Source organism: Melospiza georgiana, chromosome 2 (genome assembly GCF_028018845.1).
Source record: "Melospiza georgiana isolate bMelGeo1 chromosome 2, bMelGeo1.pri, whole genome shotgun sequence".
Classification (NCBI taxonomy): Eukaryota; Metazoa; Chordata; class Aves; order Passeriformes; family Passerellidae; genus Melospiza; species Melospiza georgiana.
The window spans coordinates 77,399,940-77,425,247 of NC_080431.1; the positions used below are offsets into that span (position 1 = coordinate 77,399,940).

At 41.9% G+C, this 25,308-nt stretch overlaps 1 protein-coding gene across 1 annotated transcript in view; it reads left to right on the plus strand.

The window, feature by feature from the left end:
• The window catches only part of RSF1 (remodeling and spacing factor 1), a 60,683-nt gene that overhangs the window by 363 nt on the left and 35,012 nt on the right, over window positions 1–25,308 (plus strand). The window contains exon 2 of the mRNA XM_058018938.1: window positions 25,100–25,191. Within this exon, the coding sequence (XP_057874921.1) occupies window positions 25,100–25,191 (92 nt within the window). The remainder of the gene's footprint in view (window positions 1–25,099; window positions 25,192–25,308) is intronic.

Below are 25,308 nucleotides of genomic sequence, written 5' to 3' on the forward strand. Positions count from 1 at the left end.
AGGGGAGCCCTCTCTCCCTGTTTTTTTTTGGGGGGGAGCAGCTATTTGTGTGTGTATATTGGGAACAGAGCTGCCTGCCCCCGCGGCGGGCTCGGGAGAGAGGTGGGGGACTTCTCCTTCCCCTCTCCTCCCTCTCAGTGCCGCCTGTGACCCCCCCCTCCGTCCCTCCCTCCCCCCCTGTTTCCCTGGGTTCGTTCCCGAGCTCTGTGCGGGTGGGACTCCTTGCAGAAAACAGGCATAAGACGAAATAACTATTTTCGTTCAGCTTGGCGCTGGTAGCCGGTCTCTCTTCCACCTCCTCCCTTCCCCACAGCTTGGGGGGCGCTTCACAGCCTCTTCCCCCCTCCCCCCCCAATATCTCTGCCCGTTTTTACCTCTCCCCTAAACAAGAAGGGCACGCACGCACACACATGTGCAAACACATGGGAATGTCCCGATCCCCAGTGAACCCCCCCTCCTTCACCTCGGTGTATCTGGGATGAGGAATGGGGGTCACGGAGAAGCCCTGAGCCCCCCCATGGCTGCTGTTGTGGGCCGTCTCCTCCACACACACACAGCCAGCCATTGTGTGCCACCTCCATCCCTCTCTTCTCTCCCCTCCTCCTCCCCCATCCCCTCTTCCAGTTGCGGGGGGGACAAGCTGTGTGCTCGCTGCCGCTCCCCCGCCGCCACCTGAGACGTGCGAGCTGGAGGCACAGGTTATGCACTCCGCTGTTTGCTTCCGAGCTGCTCTCGCTCTCCTCTCCTCCCTCTCCAGGAGCAGCTTTGGCTGCCAGATTCTCTAATCCCAGCTGCCCGCGGTGGATGCGGGAGGGCCCGGGCCCAGAGAGCAGCCTGGGCAACGAGGGCTGTGTGGAGGCGGCCGCAGGAATACAGAGGGGAGGGAGCTTGTTGCTCTTGATCTCTTGTCTCTGTTATTCGTTCGGTTGTTGCCTCTGCACTCTTGCCACATAGGGAGCCCGTGCTGCGCACGGCGCATGCTCGGCGCGGCCCCTTGGAAACTTCCTGCTGCTGGAGGAGCCCGGCTCGGCGCTGCTCCTGCTCCTGCTCCGGCAGCCCCTGCTCCCCCAAAACGCGCTCGCCCTCTCCTCCTTCCCCGCCGAGCCCACCCTGCCTGCCGCGGGGAAGGGGGCTTGTGTGATTGAATCGGCGCGTAGGCCTTTCCTCATAGAAAGGAAGTTGTATTTTGCTAAGTGCGGGTGTCCTTTGAATTCACAGCAGCCACGGTTGAAACAGAGTGAAATATAATGAATATGTTTCCTCCTCGTGTTGTCTGTCAATATGAAAGAGACAGCTGAAATCTACAAAATTCTTAAAACAGGGTTAGCTTTGTGGAAAAACTTATGTTTTGATTCAATTCCCCACCACTCCTGTACCTCTTACCTTATATAAAGGACTGTATCGTTTTTGAGAAACCGCTTAGAAAAAATGTTGTTTTCTTAAACTGTTGCAAAACTTATTAGTAAAAAACACCAACACATTTAAAAGTTTGAATTTTTAGTGAAAACAGTAATTTTAAAGTGGTGTTTGTAAACAAAACTTAATGTTCTTACTGTGTTGCACGGAGTGGATATGTAAAAGTAATTCGGTTGTGTGAGCTGCAAAATAAATTAAACTGAAAGGGTGAGACAATGGCCTCTGTTTTTAAAATATGCATATTATTAAAAATATGCTTATTATTATATATATATAATATGCATTAAAAAATCCTCAAACACCATAATGTCTGATGACTTTTAGTTGCATGATGGGGGTTGTCAACAGGGTGGTGTTTACTGCATGACTCTTTTCTAAAAAAGAGTCTTATGGTGGTTGCTTTATGGGTTGATTTGATACTTGTCAAATGTTTAAACTTTTCTTTGTATCGCCCTTCCTGTTTGGCAAGGGACAGGTTATTTTCCCTGCTTTAGAACAGTCCCCCCCAAGTGGGAGCAGATGCAGCTTCTGAAAATGTAATGTCTGAAGTAGTGGGGTTCTTTGCTTGTGCCTGGTGTAGCTGATGTAACTGTAGAGATAATTCTCATCTCTATAAAAGAAAGAGTGGAGGTGTGAAAAACAAACTTGGATAATTCTTGATGTTTTGTCTGATAGTTGGTGGGTGTCTTGGATATCTTTTCCTTTGATAAAACCAATTTGTTGGGCTTGGTCTGTGGTCTTGGGCTATGGTACACATTATTGCTGGTGTGTTTTACATTTTTGGGAAAATAGCTGCAGTGACTAGGTTTCTCTACTGATTTTTGCTTCAGGTAGCCCTCAAGGTGGTGTTTTTAAGGGTACAAGTCTTAAAGTTGCTAAACACTGATGGAAAACTGAAGAGGTTCTTTTATTGCTGAATATCTGTAATTTACAACTGTATGTAGTTTTCCTTGGAATGCAAAAGGATTTTGATTTCAGTTTGCAATGTACAGTTAGTTTCACTTTTGATACCAGCTTTGCTTGACAGTGGATTTGCAGTGGCATAGTAAAATTGAAAGAAATGTCTATGGAACCTCAAAGTGTTGGGTTCTTTCTCCTGAATTTTTTAGAAACTGGAGCAGGTTTTAAATCTAAACTGTGACATAAGACCTATTTGTAACTCCACTTCATATTACTTTTGCAATCAAGTAAGGGAATCAGTAGTTTGAGGGTTTCCTTAATTATCTTTGGAAATGTTTTGATGCTCAGCAGTTTAAAAATGTGTGTGGGGGGTTGTGGGTTTTTTGTTTGTTTTTTTGGTTTTGGTTGTTTTGTTTTTTTTTTAAGCATGGCCTATATTGTCTGTAGAGTTACTCTTGGGAGATGCCAGCAGAAGTTACTTCCTTTATATTAGGATCCCTAAGGAGAACAAGGAGCTTAAGTTTGGATGTTGTTCAGCAGTTGTATAACAGTGATATTTTCTTTCCTGTTAACAATTAGAACAAAGTACTTGCTCATTATTAAGGCAGCAAGGTATAACCTTTCCCTACAGGAAGGGATGCTGAGCAGATGCTGACAGCTAGGAAGCTATCAGTTATTTCTTAGAGGCTTTTTAGATTTTTGTTATCACATAGACAGTGCTTGAACTTTGCTGTATTACTTCTGCATAACTGAGAATTTCAAGGCAAATAGTAAGGACAGCAATGCTCAGGTATGAATAGTTTTCAATAATAGTCTGACTGATTGAGATATCAAAATAACCTGTATTAGTTGCACATTAGACGCTTTAACCAACTGTACACAGATGGGATTTAGTGGGTAATGTAAAACATACTTGATTGGGAAAGTAAGAATGTATAGTGTTGATTTCACCCCTCAGTATTGAATAGTGGGATAAACTGATAGATTTGGAAGCAGTCTGCTACTTATAAAAGCTCTATGATAAAATAGCTTGATTTTTCTGGCTGGTGGCTCATTTAAAAGTTGCAACCATTCAAAAAAAGTAATATGAACTATAGTTATCTGGTGAAGATTTTATTTTATGAAGAATAATTACCTTGCATTTATGAGTGCTCATTCTTGCTTTAAGTACAATGTTGTGACTAGGGTTGCAGTTTTGACACTCTTGAATGTCTTAGGAAGAAGTAAAGTTGAGTGTCTGTCAAGATGGTGACAGTGTTAACTCAGAGAATTTGCTAGTTGCTATGCCTGCAGAAGTAAGTTGTTTTTTGTAGGGTTTATTAAAAAGCAACTGCTGTGATTTAACCCCAGTTGTAAGCTCAGCCCCATGCAGCCGCTCACTCACTGTCCCTTGGTGGGATGGGGGAGAGAATTGGAAGGATAGAAGTGACCCAACCAGTGGGCTGAGAGAGGCAGTTTGTTAAGGAAAGCACAATGAGGAATTTGTTCACCACTTGCCATGGGCAGGCAGGTGCTCAGCTCCAGGACAGCAGGGCTCCATCACGTGTAAGGGTGGCTTGGGGGGACAAATGCCATGGTTACCAATGTTCTAGTCTTTCTTCTAGCCCCAACTTTACATGCTGATCATGGCACCCTATGGGCTGGACATCCCTTGGGTCATTTGGGGTCAGCTGTCCTGCCTGTGTCCCTTCCCAGCTCCTTGTACACCTCCAGCCCCCTCACTCCTGGGGTCTGTGGGGAGCAGCAAAAGCTTTGGCTCCATGTGAGCGCTGCTCAGCAATAACAAAAGCAACTTGGTGTTCACAGGCACAGGTTGCCCAGAGAAGCTGTGGCTGCTCCATTCCCTGGAAGTGTTTGAGGCCAGGTTGGATGGGACTCTGAGCAAGCAGGTCTGGTGGGAGGTGTCCCTGCCCATAGCTGGGGGTTGGAACCAGATGATCCTTAAGGTCCCTTTCAACCCAAGCCATTCTAGGATGATCAACACTATTTTGAGGTACAAATCCAAAACAAAGCCCCATACCAGCTACTATGAAGAATATTAACTCCCAAGTCCACCACAGGAACCCAGTGTATGATTTTAGGTGGAACTTCTGGTGGCTGAGAGCTGTCATTACAACCGCATTGCTCTGCTTATAGATGCAAAACTAAGGTAATGCTACAGATCATTCTGCATTATGCTGTGGTACTGCATCTCCTTTGCCTCTGCTTGCTTCCAAAGGCGGAACTGCAAACTGGAACAAATTATCACAGGAAAGCAATACTTGTTCTCCTTGTTCTTACAAACATGTGCTGTAGTCGCTTTCTTGTTTCCTCGGGATTTTTTTGTTTAGTTGTTTTTTTTCCTTGGCTTGTTTTTTGTTGTTGTTGGGGGTTTTTTGAGATAGTTATTACTTGCAGTAGAAGAGAAATTGCAAATTTAAATAGTAAAAAATGTGGTAGAGGGGAGCAAAACCTATATTTGTATTTAGGGCTGTGTCTAAGGAACCATGCTATCAAGTCACCACGTCCTTTGTGTCAGTAAATAGCTCGAGAATTGGTATAAATGTTAATTAAGCACTTGGTCTCTTGTGAATGAAAATATTAGTAGAATGTTAGCTTGCACAACAGAAATCTAATTTTACACATGACTACGCAAAACACTCGCTGGTTTGCCAGGTTCCCTGGTGAGTGAATGGGAGAGCCTCTCCCGGAGGTGAATGGCATCTTCCAAAGTGTGCTAGGCTGCATTAGCTCATCGATTTTTGCAGGCTTTTCTTAGCAGTGTGGTGTTTGATTTGTTCTTCATTGAAATGGTCACAAGTACACATGCTTTGTGTGTGCTTTCCAGTAAAATTGCATCACAGTCTTGTTGCTGAAGACCATGCTAAAGGTGGTCTTGAAAATAGCAAGTGAGTTTTATGTGGATTTCCAGTCTGAAGCGCTCTTCCATACTCTCACTGCAGCTCAGACTTCTTTATCACCTTTGACTCTTGGCAGTCACCCTGACAGACTGACCTAGCCTCCAAGATTGTTGCTTAATTACAGCATGAATGTGTTATGTTTGTTTGGAGTGTTGTAATAAAACCACTCTGCACATGTTGACAGGGGTGTAAATGATTTAAAGAAAGACGTGGTGAGGTGCAAATGCCTGGTGGGAGGTTCATTTTCCTGGATATTTTCTCCCCTTTTCTGTCTTTATAATGACTGCTTAGGTTAAGGGCAGGCAGCTATGGAAAATCTGTGCAAACCATTTATAAGCAGTACCTGTTACTACATCATAGACCTGAAAAAAAACTCTTTGGGTATATCAGAACTTACTACTAAAGCAGCAAGTTCTCTTTTATAAGGTGCTGTGTTTTTCTTGATTCTTCTATAGATCTAAAACATTTTTTCAAATTAATTTGGATATTGAAATAATTTGTTTTCAGTAGGTTATGCCTGTGGTTTTTTATTGTCATTGCAATACTTCTGGAAAGCAATACAATGTTAAGCTTAGGGGTTCTTAACCATTCTCTGAAAAAGTTAACTATTTACATTGACTTAAACTGCTGCTGAATATTTATATATCTAGGAGAAAGAAACCTGAAACCTTGTAGCTGTTTAATATAACTAGCAAAGGCAGCTCTATCTAACGACAGGGAGCTTGACAGACTCTCAAGCTCAAGATGAGCTGTGTTCCCAGTGATAAAGGTAGTGAAATGGTGTTCTGTTAATGTGATTGATTTTTTCTTGTATTTAATGTTTGATAATCAAGTGTGTTTGTGTACCATTGATCAGAAGTTACAGGGTTGATGTGACTCTTAGGTAAAGTTGTGATACGTTGCAGTAACCCGTAATATCCACAGAAGATTGATTAGTATTAAAAGTAGGTGATAAATGTGATATGGAAGTACTGTCAGACATTGCTTCACTTTAAATTTAATAATTGATATTGTACATAAGATTTATTACCTGGTTTCAGTGAAGGATTAATTCATTTGATGTCCTCTTATGTAAATGGCCAAGTTTTGACATAAAATGTTGGTAGTGTCTGTAGTGCTGGGTGGGTGGAGTTTATTCTCACTTTATATATTGCTGCATCTTCCTCATTAACATATTAGGTGTGTGGCTATATTGATATTAGAAGCTTTCTGCCCTGAAACTGTATCAGGAGGTAATGCTTTTCATCTGCTCTCCAGGCCCGAGTGGTCATGTCTTTTCACACCCAGTGAATAAGAAATTTTAACTACTGTTCTGAATCAGTCAAGTAGTTATCACCTTTATGCAGGCTGACCTGACTGTGTTTGTGGAATGTAAGTATATAATAGTGCCTTCCTGCTGAATCTAGGGACTCAACCAAAACATTTATGTCAAAGCCATTAATCCACCACCTGTTAGTAAAATGCTGCATTTTTAAGTTAGCAGCTAACTACTGGAGAATAAAAACATAACCAGTGAACTTTAGAACTTGGTATATTTCTTCTGTGCTTGTTTCATTTTTTACTGTGATGGAGGCTCTACACTCATGTTTCTAGACACCAAATTAAATAATTTGTTGAAGATAGACTCCAGTGGCTTGGAGATGATATCCTCAAGCAGCATAAGAGGGTTAAATCTGGAGAAAGTAAGTAGCACATCATTCTTGCACCAACTTCATGGCAAATAAGTCTCTAATGCAGAATAAACTCATCTGGGCTACGCTTCAGTCAGTGTAGATTAATCTGATGTTAAGGTCAATGTGCCACATCTACACATGCTTTTTGATCATTCATTTAAGGAGTGAAGTTTATCTTGGAAATAATTATCTCATAACTATTCCTATTTTGCTAGTTTTTCCATGGGGAGATTTCACACCTTTATGTGTGTTGAGCTGGCATGTCAGCTCATCCCAGTGTGCTTTCATATTTATGCTGTTAATGCAATTTTTGGTAGATTCCACATCTCATGATCCAGCGTAGAAGCCAGGTGAGCACTGTACTTCTGGTGAGAGAAGCAGTTCAGTCCTTGCCAGTAGCACTGCCCATCTGAAAGAGATGGCAGAATGCCATATGGAATGGAAAAAAGGAACTTGGGACACTGCTCTTCAGGCATAGATGAGCTACAGAGCATCTGAGGCCCCCTCAAAGTTCAGCCTTCCTAGGGATTATGCAGATTCTGTTGGAGCACGTGTCTTCGTCAAGGAAGAGTGATATGCTTTCAGTAGGTGGCTTTATTGAATTCCAACACAGCTTGGATGGTACAGAACTAGAGGAAAAGCTTCTGATATTACTTCCAAGTCAGAGTCTTATTCAGGACAAGTGTATAAGACCCAGATGGAAATTCTTGTGTCCGGGGTGAGATGGTGTTTAGTGAAGGAAGCTCCATGGCAGTGCTGTACTGTAGTACATTTGTATTGGAGAACTTCATAAACATCAAGGTGAGTTGTGTGTGATCCCATTATCACATGTAAGGTGGAAGTTATGTTTTAGCCGGCATTCCATCAGCACTTTGCCTTGGCCAACTTCAGAGGTTTGCAGAAGCTCTAAGAGTTTCTCAGAATGTTCTCCCTCTACCCGTCTTTGTCGCTCAGGGTCTTCCTGAGTTTTCAGCACTTACCGTGAACTTCTTTTCTCTTGTTTGGGATTATTTTAAGCTGTATTGTGTAGTGTAAGAACAGTTAGCTGATAGACATGTACAATTATTAGTGCCCATTGCTTGGTACATACACTTCTGAGCTCATCCCAAAGCTGACATTTAGACAACAGAATCACAGAACAGCTCAGATTGGAAGGGAAAACGGTGGGTCATCTGGTGCAACTTCTGTGCTCAGTCAGGGCCATCCTAGAGCACAGTGCACAGGATTGCATCCAGACAGTTCTTGAATAACTCCAGCAGGGAAACTCTACAACCTCTCTGGGCAGCCTGTTCTAGTGCATGGTCATCCATACAGTAAAGAAGTTCTTTCTCATAATCAGCTGGAACTTCCTGTGCATCTGTTCCTGCCTATTGCCTTGTGTCCTAGTGCTTGTCGCCACTGAGGAGAACCTGGATCTGTCTTCTTGGCAGCCTCCCTTTGGATACTTACAAATATGGATGAGATCCCCTCTCAGCCCTCTCTTCTCGAGGCTGAGCAGGCCTCAGCCTGTCCTCCTAAGAGAGATGCTCCAGTCCCTTAATAATTTTCATAGCCCTCCACTGTGCCTGCTCCAGGAGCTCCGTGTATCTCTTGTGCTGAGGAGCCCAGAACTGGACACAGCACTCCAGGCGTGGCCTTACCGGGTCTGAGTGGAGGGGCAGGATCACCTCCCTCGCCCTGCTGGCCGTGCTTTCCCTGAGGCAGCCCAGGATACCATTGGCCTTTTTAGCAGCAGGGGCACTGCTGGCTCATGGACAGCTTGTTGTCCACCAGCACCCCTGGGTTCTTCTCTGGAAGGAGCAGAGCTGCTTTCCAGCAGGGCAGCCCCCAGCCTGGGCTGCTCTGTGAGTTTATTCTTTCCCAGGTGCAGCACCCTGCATCTGCCCTTGCTGAATTTGAGAAGTTCCTCTCTGCCCATCTCTCAAAGGCCCTTCTGAAGGGCTGCACAGCCCTCTGCAGTGTTGGCCACTCTTCTCAGGTTGGTGTGAACTTGCTGCAGAGTAATCTGTCCCTTCATCCAAGTCATTGATGGATGAGTTAAACAATACTGGACTCAGTGTAGAACCTTGGGGGACACTGCTAGTGACAGGCTTCCAACTAGACCCTGTGTTTCTGATGATGACTCTTTGGGATCTGCTGTTCCACCCCGCTGTCTGGTCATCCAGTCCACACTTCCTGAATTTGTCTATGAGAATGTTGTGAGAGATAATGTCAAAATCCTTGCTAAAGTCACGGTTCACAATATCCACTCCTTTCCCCTTGTCCATCCACTTTCATTGTAGAAGCCAATTGGGTTGGTCAAGCATGATTTAATGAGTCTATGCTGACAATTCCTGATCACAGTGACAGGAAGAATTCCTTTGTGTGGGGTGAAGCAGAGGACAGGAGCTACTGAACTGTCAAGAAAGGGCAGATGATGGGAAGATGATGAATAGATAACTTGATGAAGAATGCTGTGGCTGTGTGCTCACTACTGCCTCAAAGCCAGTTCTTCTTTGGGAGAACCCATTTTAATACCTAATTCTCTCTCTGGGCCATACAATGCTTCTTGGTACAGCTGTGTTCCTCCCCGTTCATGACAACTGGGAGTTGAGGGAAGTATTCAGGACTTTGTGTTATCTGCCATTGTTGGAACAAGTGTCCTCTGGTATCCTCCCAGAACCTTCTCTGTTGTGCTCCTCTGGGAGGAAAAGCAGCAGCATGGCTGGTGGGAGAGCTGACTTGCATTCCAGGAGCATGTCCCGATGCAGGCAGTGTGCTCTGGGAATGCCGTGTGCACTGCAGGGCCCATCCCAGGCTGCCTGTGGGGGCTGCAGGGCTGTGGAGCACCCTCCCAGTGTGCTGCAGGCTCTTCATTACTCCCTGCTTGAGCACTGATGATGGGGCAGAGCAGTGCAGCAGTGTTTGATGTTTCTTGAGTTCAGTAAAATGTTTAAGCCATTGAGAAATAATAAAACTTGTAAAAGGTGTGTATATTTTTTTTACATCCTCGAGCCTTGCAGTAAGAGCATAGTGTTCCAGTTGTGGAATAGCAAGGTCTGTGGCAGTTCATTACACTGAGCTGATCTTTCTACACTATTTCATTACCCTTTCTCCTCTTCCTTTTTTTCTCCAAATCAATGAACTTTCCTTTGCTTCAACTCATCTATAAAAACTCGACTAACATTTTAGCGTTTTAGCATTAGGTATTTCTTAGTAGCCTCTAGCTTTTGTCAGTCTCTCATCTCTTCCCCAAGAGCTAAACAAAGCTCTTAAAGCTCAAGCAGCTGAGAATTTCTCAGAACTACTGTAGCAATTCTGACCATATTGATGTCTAGTGGTCTGGGGAAAACAATTTTCCTAAGTGAGAGAAGGCCTGTTTTTCAAGATTCCCGTGCTTCAGCAGCTCTGTTTTAGTATTCAGTTTCTTTCCATTATGATCATTTAGGTCTTTTAGTACTTTGGAGAAAAATGCTGCTTATACCCTTGAACTCACAAGCTTGGTTGATCTTTGAAGAATGGAGATATTTGTGAAATAAACAGGGCAGGAGACTTTTTCTTCTTTTAATGCCTTTATTAAAAGTGATCAGCTCAGAATTGGGCAGTTCCCGTCGTCTCTCCCAAGGCGACTCAGAGGAGGAGGAGGAGGATATGCGCGGCTTTGTCCACCAGGGGCAGAGCTGGGGGTCCGGCCCTCGTGGGAGCCTTTGGGGCGTCGTGACCCCTTCGGATGTTGATTTTCGCCGCTTTGCCCCGTCCGCTCCCGCTTCCGGGACGACTCCTGTGCTCAGGGTGAGAGGGACTACGAAGGTTTTCCGCATCTCTGCAGGCTGAGCACTCCGTTCCTGACGTCCAGACATCGCTCCAATCTCTCAACTCTTAGTTGGCTCGTTGTTTGGGGGTCTTTTTTAACAAGCTAGAAGCAGTAGCTTCTCATGGCATGCTGGTCCTGGAGTTATCTTACATATCTACCCCCACCAAAGTCTCTTCTCCTCACTGTTCGGGAAGTACCCCATCTTTCACTGTCCCAGAGAAAAGCCATTAACTCGCCCCAGCCAGGGTTTTTACTGATACAAAAACAACTTTTAACGACAACGACCCGTAATTACCATAACACGCAAGCAGCACCCGAGCAGCAACAGTGGTAACCTTTTCCTCACAAAAAATTAGAAGAATTTTGTTCATAACATTTGATATCAAGATATTTGAAGCAAATGGTACCTTACCTACCCTGATCTCTAAAATCCTCTTTTCCAGGAAAATGGGGCTTATCGGCATGAAGTTCTGCCTGGTTTTTTGGTTGTGTATGGTTATACCATTTTTCTGTCCTGACAGTGGTCTTGAACCAGTAGTATGCTGAATAAAACTCCTTGTTTAGGTTTGTGTGTTAGTAAACCCTTATTTCCTAGTCTACTCAGTGTCCCTCTGGTACTGCCCTGGCTATTTTCCAGCTCATCTACAGCTATCTAGGAGCACCAGTGCCAGGGCACATTTATTGCCTTTTAGTATTAATGGCTACCAGGATATAAAGGTTTCCTCCTGAGAACAAACTGCAATGTTTCACAAAAGCTGTATTAATTAGTGAATGATAAAGTGTGGAAATTTTAGTTTGATCCCAGAGCCTTCAGTGTGGTGTTCTTGTAATTATCAACAATATATTGCCCCCAAGCATCCAAGGTGGAGAGGTGTGTGATGGGTGCAACAACAGCAAAAAGGAACACTTAACCCCCCTCCCAGTATTGCCTGGAGGTGATAGTTAAGAGGGAACCAGTTTAAGCTGCCATAAAGTGGCCACGTGAATGCCCTGCTTTACAAAAGACACTTCCATTAAGTGGCAAAATCATCCCTTAAACTGTATGTTTAAGCTTATACAAAATCTGTAGCAGACAGCGTTAGCTGACCTCCTAATAACATGTTAACACTGTGTATAAAGGTTAAGAAAGTTTAGCAGCAGGTAAGGAAAATTGATATGGCAACAAGGCAGCTCTTGGAAGACCTGACCTTAATAAAGGGAGACCAGAAGGAGTAGTCATAAGTCAAGGAATAAAAGCACTATGTCCTAGATGATGAAGCATGTTCACAAAGCTAGTAGATGTCTCTGAATGCAGGTTGGACAAATGGGAGCAGGATGGTGAGGATAAGCCTGAGGGCTAAGGGTTGGTTTGTCTGCTGAGTAGAAATTGTTTGAAAGGTGGAAATCTAACCCTGCTGAAGTCCAGGAGAACGTATTCATAGCTAGCAGTAGATAGAAGGAAGTTAAAAAGTCCAAGTGGAGTTTGCAGAACATGTAGACAGAAAAATGTCTTATGTAAAAAGAAGAAAAATCTAGGAGATGTGGATGGCTAACATCATCAGCCACATTGCAGTGATTAAAATCATATGTTACTGAGAGCTTAAATAACCTCTTTGCATAAGGTGTCATTATTAGACTAATTTGTGATATCTTGATTCTATTGCCTTTCTTGCAATAATGATGAAATATGGTAAAACTGACATATTAGGAAATTATATAGAACACGGTTCATAATGTGGAAGCATGCTGAGTTGCCTGGATTAGGTATTAGCTTGGCTTTCTGAAAAGGTACAGCTGCTAAAAAAGATACAGGTGTGTATTTGAGTAAAGAAATGGAAACCAGAGTGGCTAGCATGTTTTAAACGCTTCAGCAAAGAGTTAGGAAATCAAAAGCAAGGAGCTTTTACATCTAGTTTTCATAAACTTCATGAAATTGTAATTTCATAGTTCTAATAGTTGTAGTAGTTATTCTCCAGAGAGAAATATTCTGCTGTTTTCTTTTGAAAGCATGGGTAATTTCTCTGAAGCAAAGATAGGTGGCTCCTGTTTGACATATGCGTACATATGGATGCAGTCTTTTTAAAGAGGTCACTGATTAAGGTGGTTGACTTGGCGTTCCAGAGCAACCTTATGTGGCATGACCCACATAGTAACTCTCTTGCCCAGCCCTTTCTTTGATGTTATTCTTTGTGGCAGGAGGAATCAGGTGAGGCATGAGAATGTTTTCAGCCTTTGGAGTCTACAGCCCAGCATGTTAATGCAAACTGATGTTACCACTGGTCTGTGTTCTTGCTGTGGAGGGGCTTTGCTTTCTGTCCAGCCCTGACAACCCTACCTGGCAGAAGGCTGGCAGAACACGTGGGGGTGCACCACTCCAGCTGAGGCAACCACTGAATCACTGAATGTGAGTCAGTGTCCAGAGGGAAAGCACCATCAGAAACCCTAAACTGATTAAATAACAGGAAGTTGGTGAGAAAAATAGATTATTTTTTATTGCTCTCTATATATACTACTATATACTGTAGTATAAATAAACTAGAATTCCTAATTTATTAATTTATTTTAATTTTTTTTTAATATTGTGGGCAATTAATCTCATTTGCCAAGAAACCAGAAGGATGTTTTTAAAAAGATCAAGGTGTAAGATGGCTAATTCAGCCTAAGGGGAAACACTGCTATCGATAAAATAGTATTACCAATGGGCAACAAAACTGCAAATGAAGGAGAGTTGTAAGTATATATTATAAAGGAAAATGTTTATGACAAATACATCCCAAAATATTTAAAATTAGCTGTTAGCTCAACAAAATACTCCGGGTAATACTGTGATAATTCAGGAAAGCATGTCTATTAACATGGTCATGGAGTTTTAAAATTAACAAAATAACAGATTGCATGAGGAGTGGGCAGAGAATCATACTAAAACTTGGGGTATATATTATTTTGAGTATATGTATCTACCTCTTGTTTTGTTTGCTTGTTTGCCTCTATCTTGATTTTAGTGCTCAGCAGTGGCAGCTCCATCTTGAAAGATAACACGGAACATAGAGGAAGGAGGACTGCATGGCAGTTTATACTATTGACATCAGAGGACATTTTTAAAAGTATTCAAAGCAAGGCTCCTAGAGTTTTGCATTCCTTTTATATTGTAAAACTAGAAAAACAGTGCATTGAATGAAACTCAAAAGTAATTGAGATTTAGATGCCTTTCACATGTTCTGTAATTGCAGCTGATTGCTGCAAATTATTATTGAGGCCAGAGCCCAAAATATTTAGAAACTGATAAATGTTGTGTTGTAGTGAAAATATTTTAAAATGAAACTAAGAACACTAAGTTTCTTGCTTTTATATTAAGCCAGGCTCTATGAAAAGGTGATTTAAAGCTAACCTAGGGGCAGGTAATTTTGTTACATGTGCTGTGGGTTTTCTTTACTCACGTTCTGAAACAGCAGCGGATGGTCACTGTCACATGGAGTGATGTGCACCATGGCTTTCTTTTCCAAGTGCCGTGCTCAGCTGTTCCTACTGTTCAGTGTGTTTGTCTTCCTTTCTGTTTTGTCTTATATGGGAAGGGAAGGATTTGATGGCAGAAATTTTATGCTTTCAGATACTGTTGTGTGTTTGGGTTACTTTGTGGCACTTTGCATCTCTCTGCAGCCCAAGCAGCCAGGCTCTTCCCAGCTCCTGATAGCATCTAGCTGCGGTTGTGTAGGTTGGAGGGTTTGTATCCTCAGACATTAGGACTGAGTGATGGCAGGCATTATGGAAATAGTAGCTGCAAATCCAGTGTCCCTTCAGGCTGTTACCCTTGTCTTGCTTTCTAGCTCAGATTAAAAGTTGTGTAAGAGGTGGCTGATGGCAGCTGAACCCGAGTTACTCAGAGGCAACAGAGCTGCCAGTCTGGCAAAGGAGTCTGAGGCTTTGAGGCTGCCTGGACAGGAGATGATGTCGACCCTGAAGGGAACAGTCTTGGCTCCCCTGGGAAGCTGCAACAGCCCCACAGTTACAACCGTTTCTTGCAATTAAAAGAATTATGTTAACAGGGGTAGATATTTTAATAGTGCTGACAGGTCAAAACATGAGTTTGCTCATAGAAATTCATACCTGAGAGTTGGGCGTTTCGAGGAATGAAGCTTCTGTGAGTCTTCACTTTGTGCATGATTTGGTTACCAGCTCTCCAGAGGATATAAGTGGTTTGCTTTAAATCTAAAGCAGTCTTCATTTTAGATCTAGGCCTAAGGAAGTTGGTGAAAATCACGCTGTGTACTACTTTATGTACCACTAGCACTTTGTCAGACAACTGTCTTGGACAATTCTGCTTCTTAAATTTCTATTCTTACATGCTTCCTGGGTTTCATTAGACATAATGAACAAAAAGTTGGTACTAATTCTGAAATTATTTAAAAGAACCCTCATTTTCTGTGCTAACTGGGTTAAAGTTGTAGAATTCTTGGTTTGGGATCATGAATTCATCTGTAGAATGACTTTCATCCAGCCATGTGACTGCTACCTTTCACAGAAACCTTTGTCAGCTGCTAGAGGTGTTCCTCTGTTATGATTGTTTTGTCAAAGTCTCTGAGATATGGTGCATCTCATTCTGGATATCTGATATTTTTATAAATTATTTTAAAATTTCACTTGTACTGCTGCTAGATTAATGAACTGATATCACCTTGGAGCAGAACAGGCGTGCAGTTACTTATTTCCAGCTGACAGGGACGCGTGTTCTGCATTGCAGAATGACTTGAGTTGGCTTCACCTTCAAAGTTTGCTTATCCTGATCCTTAAAAAAGCCTCGTGCTCACATAATGCTGCTGCCTGTCAAATACCAAATGCTTACTGAATAGTACTCAAATGTTTCTGCACCAGTTCCTCGCTGCCGGATGTTTTGAAAAGCATAAAATGTGTGTCTTTGCACTGTAGTTTTTTTCTTGGGCTTCTTTAGGGTCCAGTAAATAAAAAATATTATGAAAGAAACTGTGGTTTCTAAGACTAGGTTTTCAAAAAAAAAGGTGTCTGCAATATTTGACAGCTACTGAGAAACTACAAAGAAATATTTAGCTGTTGCTATGGTTGAGAAAAATTGTTGAAAGATGAAAGATAAAAGGGTGAATCCCTGAGTATAAATGACTTTTATTTGAAATACAGGTTGGATCACCAGTGACTAGGGAAAAAAACTACTATTTCTAAAATTAAATCTGAAAAAGGACAGAAATGTCCTTGTAGTAGAGCTTACATGATGCGTGGAAGAGAATAAATATTTGGGATTCTTTGGTGTTGTGGGACTTAGTTTTGGGGTTTTTTGTTGGTTGGGTTTTTCCATCTGAAGAGAAGATTGAGGAATTGTAACCTTGGTAATGAAATCTTCTTTAGAAAAGTGGGTTTTATTCAACCTAAGTTTTTTAATATTGCCATTTTATTCAAGTGAGAGATGTGGGAGAAAGTGATTTTGTGGTATAATCAACATCCTCCCTCTGTTAATGCTGTTAATATTCACACTTGAGAAATGTGCCAAAATTGACACCACAAGAACGTTTCTAGTAACAAAACAATGCAAGGGATTAAAATGCATTTACTTGTTTTCATATAGTGGAGTGAAAAAGGACTTTTATTCAACTTATCCTCTAACAGAAAGTGTTAAAAGCAGCTTGTTATGTTCATTATATGAATAAAGCTAAATAAAGCTGACAGCTTCTTAACTACTGATGTGTACAACTCTATGCTCATGTGTACTAAACACTTAGTTCACTGCACTGAAGATGCTTCTAGTTTAACATAGCAGGATATAAGCTTTCATCTGAAGTTAAATGCTGCCATGCTTAGACATTTGATTTTGTCTGCTGGAAGTGTTTGTACACAGATGAAGTGTTGGAGCTAGAGTCAGATGTGCAGTGGTAACTCTCTGTTTAATGGGGAGCGTAAGAGCTTAGGGAAGGGTTTAAGAACAAGATGTACCCACCCCCAGTACCTGATAACACTCCTGTATCTTTCATACCTTCCCCAGCCAGGGGTGGTTTTCACTGGAAAAAGTTGCCAGACACTCTATAACAGAATTAATCTCTTCAAGTGTATTTAGCAGAGCACAGATTTTTTACTTCAGGATGGGCTGACTCTTCCTGAAAGTGTGTTTCTCTCTGTGGGTTGTAAATGGATTATATGGAATTAGCTCAGGTGTCAGTATCTACATTTGTAGATTTCTGCCCAGGTGCTTAGATGAATACTACTGCTATGTTGCTGCCCTTTCCTATTTTTTAAAGGCAAAATATCTACAGAATTCCAGAAGTTTAGTATAGGAATGAAAATTCAGGCTCCTTTTCACAGGAGTTAGAGCATTTATTTTCTAGTTGCTTGCCTTCTGTCTGGGCCACCCTCCTAGGAGGGAGTTGGAATTTTGATCCGAGAGTGCATGAAGACACTGAATTAAATTTTAGCACTTCAATGGCTGTGCAACTTCTTCGTGTTAGATCAAAAGGTGAGCATGGTGAACATTGCCATCCCAACTTCTTTTGCTTACATCCTTTCTGCAAGTGTGAGCCTCCATAATTGTAGTGGCCGGCAAGTGCCTCAGTCCAGGCTGACATCGGGATGTAAATCCTCCTTTTGCTACTGATATTCCCGAGGGGTTGTGCTTCCTGATATGTGCCTCTGTAGCATTTCTTATGGCAGAGTTGGACCAAGCCCTCTGATCAACCTGCTTGTTCTTTTTGGTACGGCTCTTAACTCCACTTGGGCTTTCTGTAGGACACCTCTGTGCCTAGCACAAGTAGAATGGGCAAGTGTATTCTGCACCCTGCTCCAAAGGCTGGCTCCCAGTGCCTGAACTGGGTGTGTTGATGCCACCCAGTGCGGCTCATCTCTGCCGCTTCTTCCAGTGGGAAAAAACCTCAACTACTGAAATTTCTCTGAAGTGAAATCACCCCAGTATATCCAGAAGCCATGGAGATGCATACTTGCAGTGAGGAGCTGTGAAGCACACTAGAATCTACTACTAAAGTGTAATCTTTACAATTACCTTTGTCATACATACACTTTATCTGAGAATTGTAATTGCACAGTTCAGGGCTAAGGAAGGAAATGGGGAGGATTTTCTGTTCACGGTTTAGAAGTCTTGGTTGTACTGGAGACTGAGATGCATCAGCAGGCAAGAGAATCCTGTAGGAACTTTAGTTTCCTGTTTGTATCAGCTACAGTGAAGCCAGAATGGAAGATACCTGTGCTGCGGTGTCTTTGCTTTTATGGGGTGTGGTCCCAGCAGTTTCCTTCAGGGTTTGGATGTGCCCAAATGAAGGATCAGCAAGTCAAGTGCACTTGAATTTAGACAGTAGAAATGTATGGTGTTGTCTCTGCATGTGAGTTAACTGCCAACAATGGCTACCAGTGACAGTTTCAAATGTTTTCAGTACCTCTTTTTAAAGGCAATCTGCTTGTTTGCATATTGCTGCCACAGCTTGATTTGTCTTACTTGCTCCTCACATGTTCTAAGTTTGTAGACTAGAGCCCATTTTTTATTCAATACATTTTTTGAGTCAGTGAACTGGGCTTTCATTTGCTGTCATTCCTGGACCATTTTTGGTTTCTAAAATAGATTCTGTGCTATTTTTTCCTGAATTGTTTTCAAAGTAATTTTCTTTTTTTCTTCTACCTCCTATTGTTTTTCATTGCATGGTACAGCATGCTTTTCTTACTAAGTTTTATGCTTTTTTCTAACATCAGTGCTGCTTTTGTTAACCTTTCTGCTGTTCCTTATAATATATTAGCTTAAAAAGTCCCCAACATCCCCAGGCACTTAATAGCCAGAGAATGAAATAGGAGGCCTGTGAAAGATTAAGTTATCTTGTCTGCTAAAGGGCTGCTGAGGAACAGCTCTCCAGCGATTTTGTTTACTTTCATACGGCCTTTAATTCCAGCTTCAGGAGTTATGTCGATGACAATGAGAGTGATTTTTTAAATCTCAGTTTCATATACAGAGAGAAGGTAATTGATGGAGTGTGAGCATTAGAAAGCAAAGCATAATCAGATTGAACTGCAGACAGGGGAGGATAAAATAAAAGATGTGGGAGGAAAGGGTGCTCAAGGTGGTGCTTTGAGTTTAGGAGAGTGTTTGGGAATCTGCTTCTCAGGAAAGGACCTGGTGGTGGTGGTTGACAGCCACTGAACATGAGCCAGCTGTGTGCCCAGGTGGCCAAGAAGGCCAGTGGCATCCTGGCCTGTATCAGCAGTAGTGTGGCCAGAGGGACCCCAGCAATGACTGTCCCCCTGTATTCGCCTGAGGCCATACCTCAAATTCTGTATTCTGTTTTGGGCCCCTCAGTGCAAAGAAGACATTGAGATGCTGGAGTGTGTCCAGAAATGGGAAACAAAGCTGGTGAGGGGTCTGGAGCACAAGTCTGGTGAGGAGCAGCTGAGGGAACTGGGATTTTTTATTCTGGAGAAAAAGAAGCTCAGGGGACCTTATCACTCCACAACTGCCTGAAAGGAGGTGGCAGCCAGTTGGAGGTTGGTCTGTTCTCCCAAGTAACAAAGAATAGGGCAAGAATAAATGGTCTCAAGTTGTGCTGACAAGGTTTAGTTTGGATATTAGGTAAATTTCTTCATGGAAAGGGTTGTCAAGCGCTGGAAAAGGCTGCCCATGGACATATTTGTGTTGATGAGGCACCTGGGGACATGGTTTACTGCTGGGACTTGGCAGTGCTGGGTTGAACCGATACAATGAGGTCAGGATGCAGCTCTGCTAGCAAGGTCTGTTATGCTGGTGATGCAACTTACTAAAAGAACTGGGGTAGAAAAGGCATTTTGGTCCCAGTTCAGAGCACTTTCCATGTTTGCAAGCGGCAGTGAAAGAGGTGGTGAGCTGGGTTCCTCACATGGGGATGTGTGGGAGGGGGTTTACCAGCAGGATAAAAATCTTGCCTTTGCTGGCTAATGTTAGAGTGACCCGTGCTAGGTAAGAGGAGAATCTTCTAATAGGTATTTGTAGAGACAAGAGAGATAAATGTCCTCAGATATTTGTGTGAAAATGATCTAGCTGGTGAGCATCCGGATTTCAAAGTACTTTCCTAGGATAACAATGTCATTTAAATGTGAGCGTGGTTTGTTTGTTTGTAATGCCTGCCAACAATCTTTCTAGGAACAGGATATAAAACTGCTACTTGGTGACTTGTTCATTCTGTTTTGATCTGTGGTTTAATTACAGCATGTTTAATTGCTCTTTTCATTCGCTCGGGAGGCAGAGCAGTTTCATTTTTTCCCCTTTCCTGTGCGCCTTTTTTTGGTTTTTGTTTTTTGTTTGTTTGTTTGTTTTTGTTGTTTTGTTTTTTGTAGGCACGCAGTTTGGTAGGATAATACTCATGAAATGACTCAAAAAATAAGATATTTAGATTGTCCTTTCAAATAGGAACAACTGCTCTTTTTCTCATGAGGTCACATGATTCCAATTTATTATCTATATGCCAAACTTGCTGTGTGAAGATGAGGCTCCTTTAGTGCCACAGTTTTTTTACCAGAGGTTTACTGAATTTTCTTGTTTGGGTTCAAAGTAGGGAGTTTTATCTTCCCATGTATTTAACATGCCAAGTTCATACCAAGCCTGCCATTTTTCTCTGATCTATAAACTTCTGTGAATAACTAAAAGCGTCTCACATTTTCCTTATACTGAGTTAAGAAACAAGTTAGATAGTTCTTAAGAATATTTATGTTATCATAAACCAGAGGGGAGATGTTGTTCCCTTTCTTTGACTCAATGTTTGCTAGTTGTTTAATGAAACAGATGAGGGACTTCTAGATTAGCTTCAACTAAACAGAAGACAAGATGTTTGCTGCCTCAGACTGCTCGTGGGACTTCAGACTTTACACAGAAATTAAGGAGAATATTAAAGATGCTGGAAATGTGGTCACATGCTTATTGGGGACTCTTGTGCCTTTCGTAAGGGATGCAGCTGACTTGTTTTAAGCAAATTTATGCTTAAGGATCTGTCTGTAAAGGGAATTAACTGCATGATAAGTGGTAAATTACCATAGAATGGTTTGGGTTGGGAGGGACCCTAGAGATCATTCCAGCCACCCTGCTGTGGGCCAGGACACCTTCTGCTAGACCACACTCCTGCAAGCCCCATCCAACCTCGGCTGGGGCATCCCCTGCTTCTCTGTGCAGCCTGTTCCACGGTGGCCACGTGCTGACTCTTTACTGATGTCTGAGGAGATGCTCCTGCCTTTGTTCCTCCAGGACCGCTCCCCCCGGCCCTCACTGCAGAGCGATTTGAGCAGGGTGGAAACCTCTCCTATTTGCCATTAAACTCACTCCGTGCAGGGTGCCAGTAGCTAATCCACATCAGCTGTGTGCAGGGTGCTGAGAGCTGCCTTCCTTAGCAGGAGGGAGGTGGGAGATCATTAATGATCTCATCAATCTCAGCTGTCCTCTGGCTCTGTGTGGTGTTGTTTGACAGCGCAGTCATAGCGCACAGAGGTAATTTTGGTCAAGGTAGAAGGATGAAAAAGAATGCGTGGTCAATGGAAGTATTTGCCGTGTATGTCTTATGAGTCATTTTATTTCCTACACTTGCCAAAACAAGTTAGCATGGAAAATGGTTTATTAGTGTAACTGGGAAGACCTGTTTGTGTTCGTGAAGCATGAAAACTGCCAGCAGCCTTTGCATCCCAGAGTTTTATTTTTTGTTCCCTCCACCCCAGGTCCCCCCAGCACTAAGAGTTGAGTGTTCTCTTCCTGGGTCCCAGAAGGAGGACAGTAGGCACAGGCTTTGTAATCCACATCAGTACCAGGTGCTCTGTCTAGATCATGGTTCCAGTCCTCCTCTGTGTCCAGCACTCCAGATCTGCTTTTATACCAAGGTTTTTTGTTTATAATAATTTTCAAAATAACAGATTCCCCCATCCTCCTTCTGGATTCAGGATTTGCTCATATTTTCTGTTTTCTTCTGCTGTTTCAGGGTTTTTTAGGGGAGTTGTAAGCCTTTTTGTTTTGGCAGGGAAAATAAGTAGGGGTGAAATGGGGTTATGGTTACATGAGAAGTTGTCTTTAATCTGTGGATGTGTAGGTATTTGAAAGTTACAGCTTTTCTAGCAAGCTGATGGGGTTTTCACATGTTTGTATGTTTTCTCTTCCATTTCAATTATTCTAATGCTCCTGAATTTATTAGACATGTGGCTGATGTATAGGATGCTCTCTGAAGTGCTGGAATAGACAGCGTGGTGTTCAAAGGACACTTTGTGAGGCCCAGATGACAACCTCCCCTCCAGGGAAGTGTAGGGTTTAACAAATGGGCTGAACTCCACCAGAAGCTTTATAATGGTTTAGGTGACTCATTCTTCCTGGCTTATGACTTCTTCCTATGAAAAGTATGTATTTTTGAATATCTAGCAGAATGCACCATGCTTTAATTATAGTCAATTCTTTGAAATAATTGTCCAGCACTTTTGTAAAAGAAGAACTGCTATGCACAGTCTCCTGGTGTTTTCTCCACTGCTTAAGCATATTCTGAGAAGGTTTTAGAGAACTCCTGTATTCTGTTCCAGAGAGATCAAAGTTTTATAAAAGTTTGAGAATCTAATTCATGTTTAGAGGGTTTTTTTAATATATTCCATCATGCTTTTTTGACCAGAACCTCACACACAATGGCAATTATACAAGAAGGATGCTGTGTATTGTTCCTTCCCTTATGTGAAATTTTTACAAATGCAGAACATTTACACAAGTTCCTGAAATGAGTGATGCAGGTCCCGTATGAAGGAGATGAAATTTTGCAAAGGAGATAGCAGTCTACTGTTGTTATTTGCTGAAACCAGCCGGCAACACAACCCAAAATAATTATGCTCATCTCTTTGGTGTTATGTTCTTCCTCTTACATAAAGGATAGAACAATTTTGTAAAAATGATCCTTACTGATGTCTCAATTCAATGAACTCTTGTCAGGAATTCTCTCTATAGTCTGAACAAAAGTAAGTTATTTTACAGTTATGCAGGTTCAATGCATTTCTGAGAGGATTGAAGTTTTAGTTGTGTTTACTAGTGCAGTTTTACTCCCTGCCAGCTAAGTGCTTTGGGAGAGATTTGCCACCACTCTTTGGCCTTCCAAGGCCATCTCCTTAGGTGGCTTTTTGGACAAGTCAGGTGTACATCCTGTATCATCTGCAGTTAGTTTGGATTCAATACAGTTTGTTTCTCAGTCCTGTAGGCTTCTGCTCCTCTGGCTATTGGGGCATGTGGCTGGTCAGGGCTGCACATCACACACTCCCTAGAGAGCAAACTAGACATCAGTTTTCTTCTCCAAACCTCCTGCCTCCTTCATTACACCAGGCGTGTACTGTGGGATTCCTCTCAGAGAAGGGAAGAGGCAAAAAGCCAGCCTAGAAATCCAGTCAGTAATATTGCATAATACATGAAAAGCATCTTGAAAGGGTAGTAAACAGAGAATGGATATGAAGTGTTCAGTGAAATTTGTAAAAATCATCACATCGATGCATCATGAAGATCCTAGAAATGCAAGAGCTGAACTGCTGAAACTGAGACAAGTGACATTTCTGTAGATACCAACACAGCTCACAGGAAGTGTTGATGCAAGAGTGTGCATATTACTCCAATTTTAAATTTTTTTTCTCACACCAGAGCTGTAGCAGAGATTTTTGTGGTGACTGGGAATTTGATTATTTGAAGCAAATCACCTGTGCTTCTTTAAACTAGGATTCCTATCAATACATACCCATAGAAAGGTCTGATTTAAAACAAACAAAAAAGGATGCGGAACAAAAGCTTTGATTCAGCAAGATTTTGAATACTCTGGCTCAGTTCCATGTCACACAAACACAAGCAGAGGTTTAATTGTACGACTTAAAATAGATAGAGTTGCTCATGTGTATAAAGTGCGTTGTGCTTAATTTTGTTAGTGCCAGCTGCTTGGCACTTATTGGGGTTAAGACCTTTGATCTTGTTCCTTTTAAAATAGGTGTTAGTTCAAAATCGTGAAAAGCATCAGTTTTGAAAAAAAGCAAGGAGAGGTACTAGGTGTCTTCAATATGTAATGGAAATATTATATGCAAATGAAATTAAAAAGAACAAGCCAGGACTTGTTGCTTATGAATTATCTACACTGAAAAGAGCTCTCTTTGAGGATATCAGGCTGGTATGTTTTATGTTTGTTTATTTAAGGAGTTTGTATATTAAATTTCTTTATTTCTGAAACAACACAAGCATTTTCATCAAACTGATTTTTTAGCAACACAGTATGTTCACCTGAAAGTTGAGGCATTTGATTGAAAGACAAAGAAAAGTTGGGTGAATTCAAGTTAGATATTGAAAAGATTAACACAGGTAATGTATAAATGAGTAAAAGAACAAACATCTCAGTGGTATCTACTTTAAAACACACACATTTGATGTCCCAGCTATTTATCCTGTGTCAAATATAATTCTACTGGACCAGCAGAAAAATCATAATCATGAATTATGAGAATAAAAATATTGGGTATAAAGCTTTCAACATGTGTGTGCTTGAAGTACTGAAAATGCTTTTAGAACATAAAATTGTATGCAAAGAGTAGAGAAATAAAAATACTTGAAAAGTTAATTTTTGAAGTTCTTCTCAGCAAATTACAGATGAGAAAGCTGTGTCACTGGACATGTAGAATTTAATTAATAATTATCAATTGCTTATTTCTTAGAAGCTGTGCTACTCATTAACTTATAAAATCAGTGTTCTGCAAATTTGCCACTTGGTGGTGCCAAACTGATTTGTAAATCACAGATGTGAGCTGAGACCGGCTGTTGAAATTATTTCTGAGGCATGTACACTACGAGATACATAAATTTGCTTGGAAAACTTTGATTTTGTGACAGCACTGGTGCAGCTGTACTTAGCAACATTTGTGGCAGCCATCCCTCAAGCCCCATATCTGGAGTACCTCTCTGTCCCTCCAGTACAAGACAGAGTAAGTGTATAGCAGAGCTGCATCTATGAGAATAGAGTTTCAGGAACATTTCTTCCATACCATGCACCTGGTGAAAAATAATTTGGATCCAGTGATATTCCAGGCATGGTGCATGGGGTTTCTGGCTTTGGGGTTTCTAAAGGCAGCTGCAGGTGTGCTACTTGCAGTATTATTTTTGTGGGTGTTTGACTAGAGTAGTTCCTGTACAGTTGTGGTTTTAACACTGCCAGAATTTCCACAGGTTTATCACTGAGCTTTATATCCTTGAATTGAAGAGTGATGATTATCCTAAATGTAAATCTAAACAAAAAGACTCATGATTAAATTAACCTTCTTCCATCTCTCAGTTGCAGAGCAACTCTTCAGCAGGCTTGAAGTTTCTGTTTTATTAAAATGTCTTAATTTGTCACAGTGTTTCAATGTTATCAGTGTTTAGCGTTGAAGAATATTTGCACCAGACTTAACAACTTTTTTTATTTTTCTCTCTCTCAATACTCCAGTACCAAAGGAATTGGTGGAGCTTCACTTGAAATTGATGAGAAAGATTGGGAAGTCTGTCACAGCAGACAGATGGGAAAAATACTTGATCAAGGTACAGTGTGCATGTTGTATTACTCTGCAATGCTGGAATATGGTTGTGATGACCTGTTGTGTGAGCAAGCCCTAGTGTGAGCTACAGGAGCCTTGGGCTGTGCCAGCATCAACACAC